Source organism: Arachis hypogaea, chromosome 1 (genome assembly GCF_003086295.3).
Source record: "Arachis hypogaea cultivar Tifrunner chromosome 1, arahy.Tifrunner.gnm2.J5K5, whole genome shotgun sequence".
NCBI classification, from domain to species: Eukaryota; Viridiplantae; Streptophyta; class Magnoliopsida; order Fabales; family Fabaceae; genus Arachis; species Arachis hypogaea.
In genome coordinates, this window is record NC_092036.1 from 13,072,698 (window position 1) to 13,093,108 (window position 20,411).

At 41.3% G+C, this 20,411-nt stretch overlaps 2 protein-coding genes across 2 annotated transcripts; both read left to right on the top strand.

Annotated features, from left to right (window-relative positions):
* The first annotated feature begins 5,558 nt into the window (after positions 1–5,558).
* LOC112797801 (pentatricopeptide repeat-containing protein At5g15010, mitochondrial) lies at positions 5,559–7,389 on the top strand. Its single transcript, XM_025840896.3, has one exon. The coding sequence runs from the start codon at positions 5,826–5,828 to the stop codon at positions 7,299–7,301; it is 1,476 nt and encodes a 491-aa protein (XP_025696681.1). The 5' UTR covers positions 5,559–5,825; the 3' UTR covers positions 7,302–7,389.
* A 2,409-nt stretch (positions 7,390–9,798) lies between these two features.
* Positions 9,799–10,975, top strand: LOC112797808 (NDR1/HIN1-like protein 13). Its single transcript, XM_025840909.3, has one exon. It carries the CDS (start codon positions 10,235–10,237, stop codon positions 10,850–10,852), a length of 618 nt encoding a protein of 205 aa, XP_025696694.1. The 5' UTR covers positions 9,799–10,234; the 3' UTR covers positions 10,853–10,975.
* The last annotated feature ends 9,436 nt before the right edge of the window (positions 10,976–20,411 follow it).

The following is a 20,411-nucleotide window of genomic DNA, read 5'->3' on the forward strand; positions in this document are numbered from 1 at the left end:
GATAAATTTACTAAAAAAAACGAAATTAAAATTATACCCATAAAAGATATGCTCCATATGACGAAATTATCCAAATCCTAAAAAACTACTTAAAATCTTTAAATTATCCTTTTTTAAACCCTAATTTTCCTTATCCCTTTTCTATCCTCAGTACAAATACTACAAGCAACACAATAATGTTATAAAATTATCAAAGACTAATTCAATCAAAGAACTAAATCTTAAAAAATTTGTTTTGATTTGATAATTTTTTTTATCATCAACCATGCAACAAAAGACTCTGACAACCTTGTAATATTGATTGAGAGGATCAAAAGAGACAGCAATAATGGCAGTGTAGAGAAAGCAATAGTGACAGGGTCGCAAGAAGCTAACATAGCGGTAGAAAAAAGGGTTGCAGATGACGAGGGAGTGATAGTAGTAGCCGACTACGATGCAAACAAGGCCATGGCTAACTCCAATGACAGAAAAATTTGTAGTAGAGGATGGTAGAAGGGAGGAGGAGGGTAGAGCTAGAGTCGGAAAGGAAGAGATTGTCATGGCAAAGGGAGTAACAAATGACGGTGAATATGAATTTGAGCAAGTGCTTAACCTTCAGTGTCTATCTCCTATCAGCACAAAATGTAGCAAGACATTTATTAATGACCTTTGCTTGATCAAGGTTAGCTTCTGAAAAAAGAATGTGGTCATCCGCAAAGCACATATGAGATAACTTCGACCCATCTCCTTTTATATGGATGGGCTTCTAAAATCCGTGACCGACAGCCGCATTGATGAGTTGAGAGAGCCTTTCAATACAAAGGACAAAAATATAAGAAGAAACGGGGTCTCCTTATCTAATACCTCTCGCAGGAGTGAATTCATTAAGATCCTCACTATTTCATAAGACTCTCATTCTAACATTAGAAATGCAGTGAAGAATGAGATTAATGGTATAGGAAAGGAACCCGATGTCTTTAAGGGTGTCTTCCACAAAACTTTTCTTAAGCCTATTATAGGCTTTTTGAAGGTTAATCTTAATAGCCATCCAATCTTTTGAGCTTTTTTATTTCCCATGAAATAAATCATCTCTTGAGCAATAATGATATTATTAGAACTATGTCTGCCGAAGACAAAACTACATTCGATAGGTTGGACAATCTTATTCATAAGCCTGCGCAATTGATTAGCATGAATCCTGGTAACCACTTTATAAAAAATATTACAACGACTAATAAGACGCATTTGTCTGAGCCTAGTAACAGGGTCAATTTTAGAGATCAGTGTAAGGTCCCACATCGGTTGGGGAGGAAAACGAAGCATGCCTTATAAGGGTGTGGATACCTCTCCCTAGCATGACGCATTTCGACGAGTGAGTGTGGGGGTTTCGGTTATCATCCCTAACGTCAAAGGCAAAATCGTGAGGCCTTGTATGCTAAAGCGGACAATATCGTGCTAGTGGGTGGTCTGGACTGTTACAGATGGTATCAGAGGCGGAGTCCGGATCGATGTGCCAGCGAGGGCGCTGGGCTCCCTTAGGGGGTGGATTGTAAGGTCCCACATCAGTTGGGGAGGAAAAAGAAGCATGCCGTATAAGGGTGTGGATACCTCTCCCTATCATGACGTGTTTTAACGAGTGAGTGTGGGGGGTTTCGCCTATCATCCCTATCGTCAAAGGCAGAACCATGAGATCTTGTGTGCCAAAACGGACAATATCGTGCTAGCGGGTGGTCTGGACTGTTACAATCAGAGTGATAAGGGTTTCGTTAATCTATCCAACCTTCCTTGGATCCAATACAATATGTTGCACTAGAGAATACAAATCCATTCCAACATAATTCCACTAGCTTTGATAAAAAATGGGTTGAATGCCATCTCTCTCTGGCACTTTAAGACTCCCCATATTAAAGGTGGCTTCCTTAATTTCTAAATTAGTAACCACGCTGCCAATACAGTTAATCTCCTTGCCATTAAGATTGGAAAAACAATTATATAGGACAAAAGAGCTCCCGATAGAGTATCCTTATCTATCCATGAAAAAAGTTTTAGCTAGATCCTCCAAGAGACTAGGTTTTGTGATCAAGTTGCCTGCATCATCAACAAGAGAAGATACTTTATTCCATCTTCTTCTAACTATAGTTGATCCGTGAAAGTATTTCATGTTACAATCTCCAAATGTGATTTACTTGCACCTAGATTTTTGGTACCACAAAAATTTTTTGTGGGCCAACACCTCTTTATATTCACTCCAGAGCTGTTTTTGAAGATTCTCAAGGGAATAATTATTGCTAGTAGCCAATTTGAAAGCAATGCCTTGAAGTCTTCTTAATATAGTTCTTTTGTTCTTGAAAATGTCCCCAAACACATCAGTATTCTAGTTTTTAAGGTAGTGTTTGGTGGAGAAACAGAGACGGAAATACCGAGACTAAGAGATAGGGATTGAAATAAATCTCAGTATTCTGTTTGGTGCAAAATATGAGATAGGAATTGAAATAAGAATGAAACTCTAATTTAATTTGCACAAAGGGTAAAATTGGAATTAATTAATTGAAATGAAAGTATTTTAGGTATAAAATGTTATTAAAGTTTCAGTCTCCATCTCTAAAAATTTCAGTCTCCTGTGTCCCTACTTTTTGGAGGTACTAAAATACTAAAATTTTAGAGAAAAAGACATAAATTTTAATACCAGTCTCTGAACTAACAAACATGATATTAAGTCTCAGTCTTTCGGTCTCTATCTCAGTACCTCAAAACAAACGCCACCTAAGAGAATTCTTGAAACTCACAGTACCACTAGTCCAACGGGAAGAGACATCCCAGAAATTCATGACCAAATTATTGAAATTCGGGTGTGACAGCCAAGCCGCCACAAATTGAGAAGTTCGCTGATTCCTGTTATGTATAGAAGTAGCATAAGGTTGCAGGCAGATGGGGGTATGGTCAGTGCAGTAATTCGGCAAATGCTTCAAGATCCCTTCCAGGAAAGTTAATTGCTAATCTAAATTACTCGAGTCTCGATCCAATCTCTCGACAAAGTTCCCCCTTTTCTAAGTGAACGACCAACCAACAAAATCCAGATCAACCAGCTCGCACTCAGAGACGCATCTTTGGAAGTCAGAGCACGCATTATGCGTAGCATTCACAGAATCCCCTTGACGCTCATAGGCATGGAGGATACCATTAAAGTTACCTAATAAACACTAAGGAAGGTTTATATTTCCATCCAGGGATCACAGCTTGTTCCAGAGATTCCTTCTACTGATGCGTTTGGGGCTTCCATAAACCATAGAGAGGAGCCGAGGAATCAAATCAACACCAATAACCTAGAGATGAACCAACTGGCAATTTTGCTCTTAGACATCAATTCCATGTACCAGAGTCCCAAAGGCACCAGACACCACCAGAATGTCCATTGGCTTCGACAATGAAGGAGCTATCAGAACCAATTTTATTTTTGATCTGTAAACCATGCACTCAGTAATTTGAGGTTCTAGCAAAATCATGAAATTAGCATCATACTCCTTTCTGAGGTCTTTGATGAGAGAGTGGAAAGTTTTGCTATCGGCACCCCGGCAATTCCAACAATAACATTCATGATAACAAACTAAAAGGAAAGAAGTCACCAACGACTAAATCAAACCTGGGCATGAGGCCCCGACTTGTCGTGTTTCTTACCCAGGGAATTATCCCTCTTTTTTCTTTCTTGTCACTAGAATCAAGCATAATCACATCTGTAGGTCTTCTGAGGTATTTTCCGGCATCAAGGTCCCCACAAGAGTCAGCTGAGAGCCAGAGGAACTTGCATTAATAGTAAATGATTATTCTTTACTGCAAAACTTTCCTAACCAGAAAGGCTTGCTTCATAGCATCGTAAGCTTTATATTGTTCCTTTTGAAGATGTCACATATAATTTATCACTACCCCTTTCATGTCTTTTGCTTTTGGAGATTTCTTCTTTGGAGTCATAGGAATAGGGATCTTGGAACCTTCAAGAGAGGGAGGTGGAACCTTGCTATTAGGTTTAGAGGTGGGTTTCACCCCGTTCTCAGTACTGTGGGCATCAGTTTTGTTATGAAGGCCCTTTTTACTACTTTGTGAGTTTTTACCGGCTCCAACCTGTAATATTTTTTTTAGTAGATTAACTTTTAGAGAAAATATAGAGAGCCAATGACCTAAGCGTACAATGAAGGTTTAGAAAGTATTAGAGATATGATTATTAGTGTTATATTGTCCTATCAAGTTACGCTTTTGGAATGAGTGATTTCAGAATATGGTATTAGAGTTCTATATCCGGAAGGTCAAGAGTTCGATCCTTGGTGAATCCAAAATTAGCTTCGGATGGTTATTCGGGATAGTATAGGTGATGTTCATTTTATTCATAAACCAAAAATTTAACTCATTGTACACATTGTACGTTTAGGCCATTGGCTCTCTAGCATTCCTCTAACTTTTATTGTTCACAACATGGGCTTTTCAAGGACCAGGCCCATTGGAAATATTCAAGGCCACGATGACATTCTCATGCATGGAATTCTTAGACGTAGTGTCCGTTTCTTCCTCGTGCAAGATATTGAATCGCGAGCCGTTAGCATTAATGGGCATATCCCCCTCATCATCTCTTTCGTGATTTATAGGAAGATCTTGATCAATCATACCTTCGATCTTTCCTTAATTATTCAGGATATTTTTTTGCCTAATATGGCGTTCGACTAATATCCAAGGCCCAAAATTAGGAGGAGCTTGATTTCCTCAAGGATCACTTTCAATTTCTTGGTTCTTTCCATTTTGGTTATCATTTTCACTGGGGATTTGGTCTCGAGAGTCTACTTTATTTTTTTTTTCACGGTCGACCTCCTGGTTTACCGTCTTCTCCATCAAATTATCAGTACATATATTTGTCTGATGACCATATTTGTATTGGTTGGTTGATTCTTCTCAACACATGGAGTAGCAATCTCTATGTCTTTATTTAGTTGATTCAAGTCAACGTTAGATCTAATTCTAACTCTTTTAGTATTACGTTGCACCAAATCTTTTTTCTGTTTAAAAATTCTAGTAGAGCCTTCTTTAATCATGACGGTTCAAATGGTGATTAATTAAAAATAAAAAATATATAAACAAAATATTAAAATAATAAATATATTTAACCTTTTACTTTTTTAGAACATAGAAAATTAATTAGGACAAAGTAACTAAAGCGTCATATAATAGTTTTTAAAAAAAATAATAAATAGGTCTTTGATTTTTTGATTCATAGATATTTATATTTTTAAAGATTAAAAAAATATATTTAAGTTTTTAACTTTTTTAAAATTTGAACATATTGATTCTTAGATCTAATTTGTCCCATTTTAAAAATTTTTCCACTTATACATAAATGCATTTGTATATAAAATAGATCAGTACAGTCTACCAGACCCAAATAAACATAAGATCAATATGTCTAAATTTTAAGAAGATCAAAAATTTAAATGTATTTTTAAATTTTTAAAAAATTTAAATGCCGGGAGGTCAAAAGGTCTTTGCCAATTTCTCTAGTTTGTAAAACGAAAATTCTCGTATTTTATATATTTGATATAAAAAAAGAAAAAGAAAAAGAAAAAGTAACGGAAACGGAAAAAAGTTGTGCTTATTTTGCAGTGTTCCCAGTTACCGGCTAGTTTGGACTGGCCGCAATCGTCGTCGCCAGCCTTCTGTGCTTCCGCCTCTGCCAGTCTACAGAGACCCGAAATTATCTCAATTCCAACATTCAAACATTCGATATTGGTTTCTCCAATTCAATCTAAGAAATCTGTGATCCTCTCTCGAGTTGGGGTTTATCTCAAAACCCAAAATCAAACCCAATCATGGAGGCATTGGCGTCAAACCCCCGAAGAAGCACTGCCTCCAACAAACAGCAACAAGAAGCGAAGATTCCGAAACCCCAACGACCGAACCAATTTCCATCACACCGGGACGCGGTGCACGTGTCCCCAAATGCGAGAAAACTGTGCGAGCTGCTGACGCGAACCCCTCCTAACGACATCGAAACTGCCCTAACTAACTGTGGGATCCGGCCTTCCCACGATGAGGTCCACGAGGTCCTCGGGCTGTCCTACAGCGTGCCGTCGTCGGCCGTGAAGTTCTTCCGGTGGGCCGGGCAGCTTCACAAGCACTCGGGCCATGCCTGGAACTTGATGGTGGACCTGTTGGGGAAGAACGGGGTGTTTGAGTACATGTGGGACGCCATCAGGTCCATGAAGCAGCAAAAGCAGCTGGCATTGCCCACCTTTGTCTCCGTTTTCGAGAGCTACTGCACTGCTGGCAGGTTCAATGAAGCCTTTATGAGCTTCGATGTTATGGACAGGTACGGCATTCAGCCCGACGTTGTTGCCGTCAATTCCCTCCTCAGCGCCATCTGCCGCGAGGACAATCAGACAACCGTCGCATTGGAGTTCTTCCATAAGATCAAGGGCAAGATTCCGCCCGACGGGGATACTTTCGCCATTTTGCTGGAGGGCTGGGAGAAGGAAGGAAATGCCGCCAAGGCCAAGAGCACGTTCGGCGAGATGGTGGTTAGAATTGGTTGGGATAGGAAGAACATGGCTGCCTACGATGCTTTCTTGATGACATTGGTTCGTGCATTGCAGGTTGATGAGGCTGTCAAGTTCTTGAAGGTGATGAAGGACCATGACTGCTTCCCAGGTTTGAAATTCTTTACCAATGCTCTTGATATTATCATCAAGCAAAACGATGCGGCTAATGCTGTCATTTTGTGGGATGTCATGCTTGAGAGTGCCTTGGTAGTGCCTAACTTAGTAATGTACAATGCTGTCATTGGCTTGCTTTGCAATAACAATCAGATAGATCACGCCTTTCGCCTGCTCGATCAGATGGCGTTTCAGGGTGTTTTCCCTGACTCCCTCACTTATAACATTGTTTTTGAGTGTTTGGTGAGGAACAAGAAGGTTCATGTGGCCGAGAGGTTCTTCAACGAGATGGTGAAGAACGAGTACCCGCCCACCAGTACCAACTGTACCTCGGCCATTGCAATGTTCTTTGATCGTGATGATCCTGAAGCAGCGCAATCGATTTGGACTTACATGGTTGAGAATCATATTAAGCCGCTCAGTGATGCTGCCAATGAGGTGCTACTTGGTCTTTGTCAGCTGGGCCGGCTCTCGGAGGTGAAAAGGTCAGCGGAAGACATGCTGGATTGGAAGATCATGATATATGAGTCCACAATGGCAAAGTTGAAGGATGCATTCTATAGAGATAGTAGGACTGCAAGGGACAGATATGACAGTCTGTCCAGGAGGTGGAAAGCTCATGGCAAATTGTAATTTAGACAAACCTTTTCTTTTTGTGTTGAACTTTTCAGTATATAGCCATCACTGACTGAGATAGTGTTAAATGAGTTTTATCCTTTCACTCCCTCGCAGTAAGCCCTTCCCTTTGAAATTCTTTTGCATCGGGAGTTATTTTTGCTGTCTATAGTCTTTTCTTCCATTCATATTACATGTTTATGTTAAATGTTTACAGGTGGTCATTATTCTTGATTCTTCTGTCTTCTACATGTTCATGAGGTTGGTATTTTTGAAGTTGGCAACAGTGCTACTTGAGATGAACTTCATTGAGGCTCCTGAATTGTAGTTTCTTTGTGCGTGAGGATTTTGAGTTTCCATATATTATGGAGTTACCATAATATGAATTGCTTTGTATGAGTGAATAATTTGCTTTGAAAATAACGTTAGTATTTTAGCTGGAGGTTAAGTCTTCACCTCAATGGTAGGGGGTGATGACTTGTGATGCGGTAGTCACAAGTTCAAATGCTGGAAATAATCTCTCCACTTGTGGTAGTAAGGTTGCAAATAGGCCTACCTTCCTTAAACACCATCCACTGGGAAAGCCTAATGCTTTTACAGTTCTGCCCAGCTTTATCTTTCACTCATTCACACTCTGGTTCTCTGGCTTTTTTTTATTTGTATCACCCGTACAACCATGGTGGGGTTTCTATATTTTCATTCTCCAGCAATTTCCCCCTCTTCTTTTACTCAAAATGCTTTAATATGTGAGCTTACCAAGCTTGGCAATTTTGTTTGCCTTCCATTACAGTTCAGATTGCAGAAGTACTGTGATCTAATACTCATGAAGTATTAAGTTTTACAAAGGGGTAGCAGCATATCTGGTTACTATTTGTTATATGGAATTTTTACTATTTATATGTGGATCTTGAATGCAAACGCCTCATGTATCATGTCCTGTCATTTTTGTTATCACTTGGTGATGCAAATGGGGAACATGGTATTGAGGATCCAACTTTTATAGTTGAAGGATAAAAGCTCCTTTAGTGGTCTGCATGCCACTCTGAGGGTCTTGTTTTCTTTTAAGTTTGGCAAACTTAGAAGGAAAAGTTCAATACCAGATGGATACCTTAGATATTGTTCTTCAATTTGGAGAGATCATCAATTTATTTTTGCAAGTTTGCCATGCTCTTGAAGAGATTAAGAATTGATTGACAGGAGCAATCTTTCTCCGGAGCCACAGGACTTAACAATAGTCCTTGTCTCTGTTTTGGTTAGTTTGTCTTTATCTTCCATTTTTCTGATCTTCAATTACCTTTGAAAGTCGTCCACAAGATTGTGCTGTAAATGCCAAGCCCAGGCAGTTGTCATTGCAAATATTTGACAAGCATGAGCAACATTAGATGGTCAACAGTTGGCGCAAGGGTTGATGTTTGAATTCTCACATTTTATTCAAGGTTTCCTGTTTAGTTATTCTTGTGATTTGTGAATGTTCGGAACGGTGATCATTCTTATAAAAGCTTTACTTTTACCAAATGTAAGCGTGAGGCACTAGTGCACTAAACTAATGTCAAGTGCGGTCTGTTTATTCGGTTTTCAGTATCAAATTATGCACAGGAATTATCATTGTTTGTACGATGTTATGGTTCTTTCTATAGTTCACACATTCGTCGCTTAATGCGTGCAGCTATCGTTGTAATGTATGATTGAATATGTAGTACAAACTTGCAAGCAAACTGTTATTAGTTACCTTGGTTTGTTCTATTACACTGCACTAGTGAAAATTTTCATGGATAAAGCTGATTCGTTTCTAGACCTTATTAAGGCTTCTCATAGTTTGCGAATCATTCTGTTAGTTTTGTACCCTTAACATTTATGCGTCTGATAAAGCAATTGCTGCTTTTTTATGTAAAAATGGTCTAACTAAATTCATGTATATATATTTTTATAAAACATAAGTTGTACTTGATAGAGTGCTTAATCAGGTTTAAAGAAGAGGGGGAATTAGTATATAACTGAGTGTGATTCATACGCGTTACATATCCTAGACATAAGATTTGCAGTGTTTATTTTGAATGTGTAACTCTGGAAACAGTCACCTAAAAATAGGAAAACGTTCTTTTACAACAAGCTTGTTTTTAAAGCAAGGGGGAAAATGTATATTTACTATTTCTTTAAAAAATTTTATGCGAGTGTTTGCTACTAAGACGTAAAGATAAGATGTTATTTGCTAATCTAGAAGTGTGTATAAGGTTGTAAATTGTAATTCTCCCCAAGTAGGAATATGTACTAGTTAATATATGCTTTACGCATGCAAGTGTGGACCCACTTATACTTGAGAACAGAATTTGCTATGAAGGCAGAGTAAGAAGAAGGATTTTGCATCTAGCAATGCAAGTTTGGTATTTTACCTTTTCACAATTAACATATAAATCAAGATTCCCAGTTCATGGGTAATATTTGCTATATGGCTATTGAAGTTTCTAATCATATAAACAGTAGGAGAATCATAGTCTCACAAAATTTGAATATATTCTTAAGAAATAAACTTGTTTTTTCATTATTTGGAAAAGAGTGTATATTAATCCTCTTTCATATATGTACGAATTTTACATTGAAATGATTAATCCATCTCTTTTTCTCTTAAAATAGTGGAAACAAATTTATCATTTTACACAGTAAGATTATTTTATGACATGGTTAGGAATTTAAAATATATGAAAATGCTAGAAAATGAAATGGGATATAGTAATTTGCGCACAGGATCAAATGCTTTAAAGTTGGGAAAGGAATTAAACGAAGATACTAAAACCCCATTGTAAATAGAGTTAAAGAACTCAAATTGTTTATGTGCTTCATGTTCTGAAGCCAAACTACTCTCTTTTCATCACAACACAGAACAAAACAGAGAGAAAGCAGAGCAGTGGGAAAAAGAATGTTTTAGTCTCTCAAGACTGATTGATTCATGCTCTATGCCTACGGCTTTCAAGAGAAAACTCGATCTCCATCGGCGGCAGGGCCGAACGAACCCCTTGATCTGGCTAGCAGCGATCCTATGCACCATCATAGCCATAGCAGTTGTGATTGCAGGGATAGTAGTTTTCATCGCATACTTGGTCATCCATCCAAGAGTACCTGTGATCAGCATCACCAATGCTCATTTAGACCTTCTCCGGAACGACTACGCCGGCCTCCTCCAGACACAGCTCACAGTCATTGTGAGGGCTCACAATGGCAATGCCAAGGCTCATGCTACTTTCTCTGACATAAGCTTCAACATCAGCTTCCAAGGCCAAGGCATAGCCGTCCTCGTTGCGGATTCTTTGGAGGTTCCTAAGAATAGTACTAAGGATCTTAACTATGTTATTCAGTCTTCTTCCATTCCTTTGACTCCTGATCAGATGGAGAAAGTAGATGATTCTTGGAAGAAGAATGAGATTGCCTTCGATTTCAAGGGAAATGCAAGGACTCGGTGGAGGATAGGGCCTGTAGGATCTGTTAAGTTCTTGTGCCGCTTGAACTGTCAACTCAAGTTCCATCCTTTGAATGGCAGCTACATTCCAAATAGGTGCACCTCAAAATCAAAATGAATCTCTTCTTATTCTCCTCCTTCTTTCATAATTCAACTTACATATTCTTAGTTTTCTTGCCTATGTAGATATTATTTCAGCTAATAAAATTCAGTATCTATTCTTAGATTCTTTGCTTTTCAAGTAGATTGTCATGTTTTAATATTTCTTCATGTGTAACTCAGCAAACATGTCTCAGTGTTTCATAATATATTTCCGCCATGAAACCCTTCTCCTTTTATTTTTATATTTCGACTAACAATAAAATAGAGTGAAAATTGAAAAGAATTTTTTTTTTGTTGTACTTAAAAGTGAGAAAGTTTGATATATTATTTTGCAGAAATTACAAAATAAGTTCATCTTTTATTTATTTAATTTATTTTATAGTTAATTTTAGCTGGCCAACTTTATTATTAATATTATTTTTGTTTTCAACTTACACTCAAGTAAGCAAACCAAGGAAGAGGGAAAATATTACGAAATTTAAATTGAGAGTTAATATTGAAAGATTCATCCGGAAGGAAAAGACAAGTAAAATCCAGATCCTTTCTTTAACGTTGAAAAAGTGTCAATGATTTGCACCTTTTGCTTCTTTTTGGAAACTTTCTAGTGAAGCTTTGCTCTCTCGAGCATATTGTAGGGTAAGTATTAGGTATTTGGCAATGCCTTTGTTGTTAAGTTTAATGGTAACACCTATATTGTTTTTAATTCATTTCCCTCTTTTTGGATATCTCTAATATATTAGTATTTTAATATTTCAACTTTCAAGCTTGTATTATATATTAAAAAAATTGAAAATAAAAGTTGTTATAAAATAAGGGATAAACAAGAAGACAATTACTGAAATTGAAAAAAGAAAAGATAAATTAAAATTAAAAAAAGTTTAAAATTAAATACAAAGAGAATTATTTTATTTTTTTATTTAATTTTTTGATACAATAAGATAAAAACTCACTTAACTTAACTTATTCACATCTAGTTCGTAATTGAATCAAATGGACTTGTTACGGTAGGTAACCGGAGATTAATAACGCGGATGGCGTTAGGCGGCCCAAGTGTATGATGGAGGAGGACTTCGGGCAGGTCCGTGACTCGGAAGGCTCCGTCCGACTTGTGCTCGCGTGTGAATGGGGGGTGGTACCTGCAAAGACACTCCGATGCCTAAGTTAGCAAGAGCGTAAGCAGGTCTTAGAGAGTATTGGACTTAGAGATACCTGAGGGCGTGTCAGTGTATTTATAGAGATGAGCCAATAACCACCGTTGGTGTAGTGCCGTATCTTTAGGGTGGTAACCGTCCCTATTATCTTGGGGAGGTTAAGATATGGCTTTATGAGGCGGTTAGAGAGATTTTAGGGGCGGTTACTCATTTGAATGAGTGTTTACCTGCCAGCTAATCTTTCGTCCGACCTCTTCTGACCAAGTCGTGGTTGATACCGACTTCTTATGTGAAGGTCGGTACTTAGCTAGGCTCTAATCCTTTAGATTAGGCCTTTTGATTGGACCTGGGCCTTTGTATTGGGCCAGGGTATGAACATTGCCCCTACTTGAGCCCAAATTTTCTTTAAAGTTTGGGTTCAAGTATTCAATTCGGGTGCGTAGTCGACTTGTTTGAAAGAACACGGATCTTGGAAACCGACGTGATTTCCGCGACTTTTGGTTTCTGACAGTTACGTCAATTCAAGCGTCGTGTCCGTTGAGGGATCTTTTAGGGATTGAGGGCTTTGGTAACGGTGCAGTCTCATTAATGACTGCTTCGCTTTTTACCATTATGCCCCTTAGCCTTTTTTATAAATACTTTCCCTCTCTTTCCATTTTCCGTTTCTGCAATCTTTCAAACTTTTTCTTTATCTTGTTCGTATTGCATCCTTGCGTTCGAAGACTTCTGCCCTTCACCAACCTCCATTTTTGGATAAAGGTTAGTTTTGCTTTTTCCATGTCATGCTTTATGTTTGCATGTTTTGCTTTGCGAGTAGATAGGTTGACCCGTAGATTCTAGTTTCGAATCTCTCTTCTTTGGTGGCCGTGTTTTTTTATTTTCTTTTTTCTTTTTCCTTTTTGTAGGTTTTCTGCCACTTTCTTCTTTATATAAAAAATGGCTTCTGTAGACGTCCTGTCTCAGTGGGTTGACGATACGGTCCTTGGGGAGGAACCGTTGGTTGACGCTGAGTTCATCACCCACCTTCGTACTCATCATAGGCTCTGTACTTCGGATGAGGACGAGCCCAAATATGAACTGATAATCCCAGGTCCTGAAGACCGGGTCTGTTTTGGGAGAGTTGATGAGGCGGTCCCTCACTTTTTCTTTATGTATGAATGTATGATCACCCGTTTGGGTGTTTTTCTTTCTTTCTCGGATTTTGAGATATCCGTTTTGCACCACTGTAAGGTTGCCCCTACTCAACTCCATCCCAATTCCTGGGGTTTTTTGAAGATTTACCAGTTTATAAGCCACGCTCTGGACTTTCCGACTTCCTTGAGAATCTTCTTTTATCTTTTCCATATGACTAAGCCCTTTAGTGGGCTAAATAACAAACAACAATGGGTATCCTTCCGAGCCATTCAAGGTCGGAGGATTTTCACCCTTTTTGACGAATCCTTCCACGACTTCAAAAACTTCTTCTTCAAGGTTCAAGCTGTAGAGGGTCACCACCCCTTTTTTCTGGACGAGCATTCCTTCCCTCGTTTTCCCCTTTATTGGCTGCCGGCCACCCCTTGTGAAAAGATTGGTCTAGATGACCTAGGCGAGGTGGAGGCGGCCATTGTGGGGTTTTTCCGAGAAGCATGGGGGAAGGCCCCATACTTAGATACGAGGAAAATCCTTCAGGGGACGTCGACTTTTGTTCAATCTTGCATAGGTAGCACATGCATTCCCTATTTCCGAGTTGTATTTTACCGACTTCTTTTTTGCCGACTTGTCTTTTACCGACTTATGACTTAATTGTTTCTTTTGTAGATATGGCAAAAAGGAATGCTCAGGAGGCTTACCAAAGGGTCCAGGAAGCTAAGGCAAAGTCCCGGACTAGGTCCGGGGGTGGCAAGGCGGTCGTCTCTCCTCCTCCTCCTCCTCCTCCTCCTAGGAATGTTGGTACTCCCTCTCAACCTATTATCATCTCCTCCTCAAGTTTGGCTCGACCACTCCCTTCTGCCCAATTGCTCTCCGAGCCGGAGAAGAAGAAGCGCAAGACTTCAGAGTCTGGCCCTTCTTGGGAAGGTGGTGTTAAGGCGGATGCTCAAGCATTCGTCCGAAAGAACATCTATCCTCTTATAGGTATGGATGATGCTTCTGTTCGGAACCACCTTACCGCTCTGGCCGAGGAGAGCTTTAGGGCGGCGGGAGTTTGTGGCAAACTTTTGGATATCTTCGAGAAGACTCCCCTCAGCTCCTTGGGGACTACCTCAAAGGTTGCGGAGCTGGAGGAGAGGCTTCTCATGTTTGAAAAACATGAGAGGGAGTTGAAGGCGGAGAGGGATAAGTTGAGGAAGGAGAGAGATGACCTTCGGGAGAAGGAGAGCCAGCTGCGAGCCCAATGTACTATGGAGGTGAATCTCAGGAAGGCAGCCCAGGAGAGTTACCAAAGCCTATTTAAAGATATGGTGGAGGTGAAGAAGGATTTGGTGAACTCTCGGAATGCTTATGCTGACTTGGAGGACTCTATCGCCGATGGCGCCGAGGAGTCTTGGAGAATTTTCCTGGAGCAGGTCAGGGTTATAGCCCCCGACTTGGATCTTTCTCCACTACATCCTGACAAAGTAGTGATTAATGGCGCCATTGTTGATCCTCCTGCTCCCGAGGTCCTTTCCGAGTCAGACCTAAAGACTCGGGGGCAGAGGATTATAGAGTCTCCTCCTCATTCCAAAGATGCTCCGAGTTCTTCAACCCTTGCTCCGACTTCCTCCTTGGCTCCTCCTTTCGGTCCTGGTGGCGTTCCTCCTGGTGGTGATTCCTCTACTCCATCCAAGAAATGACTTCTTTTTATTTTTGTGGCTATATGGGGGCCCGGCCTGTGGGTCCCCCCTTTTTTAAACTTCTATTTATTTGCTGGTGGTTGTGAACAATTTGCTTCTGGCCTTTTAAGGCCGTAAACAAAACATTATGTTTGTTGCCCTTTTTGGATAAGGGTTTTCTAATCGAAGTAGGTGCCCTTTTTTTGGATAAGGGTTTAAGTTACTTTGTGCGTGTGCATGCTTTTCTGTTTTGAATATGTTTGATCTTTTTCGGGAAAACCTTTTGTTAGCTTGCATTGTTTTCTTGAGCCTTTTTCGTGCAAAGGCTTGTCTGCAAACTTTAAACTTTTCAGGTCTTCATATCTCTTTTGTTATCCTTTATACTCAACTTTGCTTTAGTGAGCTTTTATGACTTAGGTTATTTTTGCGATGCGTTTTTCGTCTACTCGGAGCTCGGTTTTCTTTTACTCGGAGCTCTTTCGAGTTTGCGTTACTCGGATTTCCTTTCGACTTAAGAGTCGGATAGTTTCTGAGTTTAATACGATCAACTCATATAACCTCTTTACACCGACTTGTACCTCGTCGTTTCATCCTGACGACCATGTAAGGTCGGTTCATGGGATTTTCACGCTTTGTCGAGCTTAAGTCGGCGCGTTTCGTAAAAAGACTTATAAAAAATAGAGGAGGATATTTAAGAGAAATATAGTAATGAAAAAAGATCTTTATTAATCGGGAAGGTACCTTTTGCTACTAAGGGTCTTGACAGCATATTTTCCCTTAGCCTCTACTATGATGCCTCGTTAAAAACCCCTCTCCAGAAAAAACCCTTTTTTGGGAAAAAATCATGAAGCTGGGAAAAGAGTACATCAGGGAGTAGAGTTCGCTTCTAGCTGTAGTACCTTTTCATATTACATGCATGCCACGACCTTGGTAACTCAGTGCCATCCAGGTCGGTTACTTTATAATAACCTTTCCCCAACACTTCCTTGATTTTGTATGGCCGTTTCCAGTTTGCGGCGAGCTTTCCATCTCCTGACTTGTTGACTCCAATGTCGTTTCTGATTAGGACCAAGTCATCCACGGCGAATGTTCTTCGAATGACTTTCTTATTGTATCGGGTAGTCATCCTTTGCTTTAATGCCGCTTCTCTTATCTGGGCGTTCTCTCGGACTTCGGGGAGCAGGTCGAGCTCCTCTTTGTGCCCCTGTACATTTCCGACCTGATCATGGAGAATTACCCTTGGGCTTTGCTCACTGATTTCTATAGGAATCATGGCTTCTACGCCGTATACTAGTCGGAAGGGTGTTTCTCCTGTGACGGAGTGGGGGGTTGTCCTATAAGCCCACAACACTTGAGGGAGCTCTTCAGCCCAAGCTCCCTTCGCTTCCTGTAATCTTTTCTTCAAACCTGCCAGTATGACTTTGTTAGCTGCCTCGGCTTGCCCATTGGCTTGTGGGTGCTCTACCGAGGTGAATTGATGTTTGATTTTCATACTGGCTACCAGGTTTCTGAAGGTGGCGTCGGTGAATTGGGTTCCATTATCTGTGGTGATGGAATAAGGTATCCCATACCTTGTGATGATGTTTTTGTAGAGGAACCTGCGACTTCTCTGAGCGGTGATAGTGGCTAACGGTTCTGCTTCTATCCACTTTGTGAAGTAATCTATTCCCACGATTAAGTATTTAACTTGCCCTGGTGCTTGGGGAAAAGGACCTAACAGATCCATCCCCCATTTTGCGAAAGGCCAGGGGGAAGTTATACTAATGAGCTCTTCTGGTGGAGCCACGTGGAAATTTGCATGCATTTGGCATGGCTGACATTTTTTCACAAAGTCTGTGGCATCTTTCTGCAAGGTTGGCCAATAGAATCCTGCTCGGATCACTTTTCTGGCCAGCGACCTTGCTCCGAGATGGTTTCCGCAGATCCCACTGTGTACTTCTTCCAACACCTCGGTGGTTCTTGAGGTCGGTACGCACTTCAGCAATGGTGTTGATATCCCTCTTCTGTAAAGGATATTTCTCACCAAAGTATAATGTTGTGCTTCCTTTCGGATCTTTTTAGCCTCCTTCTCCTCTTTGGGGAGGATGTCGAATTTCAGGTATTCGACTAAGGGATTCATCCATCCGAGGTTCAGGCCGACTACCTCAAGTACCTCTCGTTCATCTTCTGCTTTTGATACCGAGGGCGCTTGGAGGGTTTCTTGAATCAGGCTTCTGTTGTTCCCCCCGGGTTTGGTACTTGCTAACTTGGATAGGGCGTCAGCTCTGCTATTTAGATCCCGAGTTATATGCTTGACCTCGGTTTCCGCAAAGTGCCCTAGGTGTTCCAAGGTTTTTTCCAAGTATTTCTTCATATTGGGGTCCTTTGCCTGATATTCCCCACTTATTTGGGAAGTCACCACTTGTGAGTCGCTGTAGATCGTCACCTTTGCGGCGCCAACCTCTTCTGCTAATTTTAATCCTGCAATCAAGGCTTCATATTCTGCCTGATTATTTGAAGCCGGAAATTCAAATTTTAAGGAAACCTCTATCTGGGTTCCTTTTCCATCTACCAATATTATGCCTGCGCCGCTCCCTGTTTTGTTGGAGGATCCGTCTACATATAGTTCCCATGTAGTCGGTTTTTCCTCTTGTTCACCTGCGTATTCTGCAATGAAGTCGGCGAGGCACTGGGCTTTAATTGCAGTCCGAGTTTCGTATCTCAAATCAAACTCGGAGAGCTCTATCGCCCATTGAACCATTCTCCCTGCAACATCCGTCTTTTGAAGGATTTGCTTCATGGGCTGGTTCGTACGAACTCTTATCGTATGAGCCTGGAAGTAAGGTCGTAGCCTCCGTGAGGCTATCACTAAGGAGTAGGCAAACTTCTCTAGTTTGTGGTACCTTAGCTCAGGACCTTGTAGAACCTTACTGGTGAAATAGACCGGGTGTTGCCCGACCTCGTCTTCTCTGATTAGGGCTGATGAGACAGCTCTGTTTGCGACGGATAGGTATAGGACGAGGTCTTTTCCCGGTACTGGTCGGGTCAAGATAGGAGGTTGGCTTAAGAATTTTTTGAACTCTTGGAACGCCTCCTCACATTCCGGAGTCCATTCGAATTGGCATCCCTTCCTTAATAGGGAGAATAGTGGAAGGGATTTTAGTGCCGATCCTGCCAAAAATCTGGAGAGGGCTGCAAGTCGGCCATTGAGCTGTTGAACCTCTCTCAAACAAGTCGGGCTTTTCATTTCTAGGATGGCCTTGCATTTGTCGGGATTGGCCTCAATCCCTCTTTGTGTTAGCATGAACCCCAGAAATTTTCCTGCCTCTACTGCAAAGGCGCATTTTGCGGGATTTAGTCTCATCCCATGCGACCTTATAGTGTCGAAAACTTGTGAGAGGTCGGTTAAGAGGTCGACTTCTTGCTTGGTTTTTACTAACATGTCGTCGTATACCTCCATTAGGCTCCCTAGATGGGGAGAAAACACTTTGTTCATCAGCCTTTGGTACGTGGCTCCTGCATTCTTCAGTCCGAATGGCATGACCACGTAGCAGTAATTGGCTTTTGGTGTGATGAACGATGTTTTTTCCTGGTCAGGTTCATGCATCGGGATTTGATTATACCCCGATTAGGCATCCATGAACGATAGGTATTGGTACCCTGAGCTGGAGTCCACCAGGGTATCAATACTCGGTAGGGGATAAGGGTCCTTAGGACATGCCTTATTTAAGTCGGTATAGTCGACGCACATTCTCCATTTACCATTTTGCTTTTTGACTAGCACTACATTGGCTAGCCATGTTGGGTATTTGACCTCTCTGATAAAGCCGGCTTCCAGGAGCGCCTGTACTTGCTCTTCTACTATGGAGGCCCTTTCTGGGCCGAGCTTGCGTCTTCTTTGCTGTACAGGTCGGGATCCTGGGTAAACCGAGAGCCTGTGAGACATGAGCTCGGGATCAATCCCGGGCATGTCGGAAGCCTTCCAGGCAAAGAGGTCGGAATTAGCTCTTAGGAGTTCACCCAACCTTTGTTTCAGGGTTTCCCCTAGGTTGGCTCCTATGTAAGTGTTTTTTCCTTCCTCCTCTCCGACTTGTATCTCCTCGGTTTTTCCTCCCGGCTGGGGTCGTAGCTCTTCTCTGGTCCTTGCACCACCTAATTCTATGGTGTGGACTTCTTTGCCCTTCCCTCTCAGATTTAGGCTTTCGTTATAGCACTTCCTTGCCAATTTTTGATCTCCCCTTACCGTTGCTATTCCTCCTGGAGTCGGGAATTTCATGCAAAGGTGGGGAGTTGATACCACTGCTCCAAGACGATTAAGGGTAGTCCTGCCAATTAGGGCATTGTAGGCTGACCCTTCATCGATGACTATGAAGTCTATGCTCAGAGTCCTTGATTTTTCCCCTCTTCCAAAGGTGGTGTGAAGGGGTAAAAATCCCAGTGGTTTTATTGGCGTATCCCCTAACCCATATAGGGTGTCGGGGTAAGCTTTCAATTCTTTTTCATCCAACCCTAGCTTGTCGAAGGCGGACTTGAAAAGGATGTCCGCCGAGCTTCCTTGGTCTACTAGGGTTCTGTGGAGATGGGCGTTGGCTAGGATCATGGTTATTACCACGGGATCGTCATGCCCGGGGATTATCCCTTGCCCATCTTCTTTTGTGAATGATATAGTGGGGAGGTCGGGTGTCTCATCCCCGACTTGGTAGACTCTTTTGAGATGTCTTTTGCGAGAAGATTTAGTGATTCCACCTCCCGCAAATCCTCCTGAGATCATATGGATATGTCTCTCAGGGGTCTGTGGTGGTGGATCTCTTCTATCCATATCATCTCGCTTTCTTTTTCCATGGATGTCCGACCTCTCCATGAGATATCTGTCAAGCCGACCTTCTCTAGCCAGCTTTTCTATCACATTTTTGAGGTCGTAACAGTCGTTGGTGGAGTGACCATATATTTTATGGTACTCGCAGTACTCGCTGCGGCTTCCCCCTTTTTTATTCTTAATAGGTCTTGGGGGTGGCAGCCTTTCAGTGTTGCAAATCTCTCTGTATACATCCACTATAGAAGTCTTTAGAGGAGTATAAGAGTGATACTTTCTGGGCCTCTCGAGACCGGGTTCTTCCTTTTTCCTGACTTCCCTCTCTCTTTCCCTAGAGGAGGAAGTAGGTCCAGGTCGTGAACTCAAGTCTCTGAGTCTTGCATTCTCTTCCATATTGATGTACTTTTCGGCCCTTTCTTGTACATCACTTAGAGAAATGGGATGTCTTTTAGATATGGACTGTGAGAAGGGACCTTCTCTAAGTCCATTGACTAACCCCATTATTACTGCCTCTGTCGGCAGATCTTGAATCTCTAAACATGCCTTATTGAACCTTTCCATATAGGCTCGTAAAGACTCTCCGACCTCCTGTTTTATTCCCAGGAGGCTCGGTGCATGTTTTACTTTATCCTTTTGGATTGAGAACCTCATCAGGAATTTCCTTGAGAGGTCTTCAAAACTAGTGATGGATCTTGGGGGGAGGCTATCGAACCACTTCATAGCTGCTTTCGATAAAGTGGTCGGGAAAGCCTTGCATCTCGTAGCGTCGGAGGCATCGGCTAGATACATCCGACTTTTAAAGTTGCTAAGATGATGCTTGGGATCCGTAGTTCCATCATAGAG

Bases quoted from the DNA above. Each gene is read 5' to 3' on its own strand.
- LOC112797801 (XM_025840896.3), top strand. From the start codon at position 5,826: ATGGAGGCATTGGCGTCAAACCCCCGAAGAAGCACTGCCTCCAACAAA.
- LOC112797808 (XM_025840909.3), top strand. From the start codon at position 10,235: ATGCCTACGGCTTTCAAGAGAAAACTCGATCTCCATCGGCGGCAGGGC.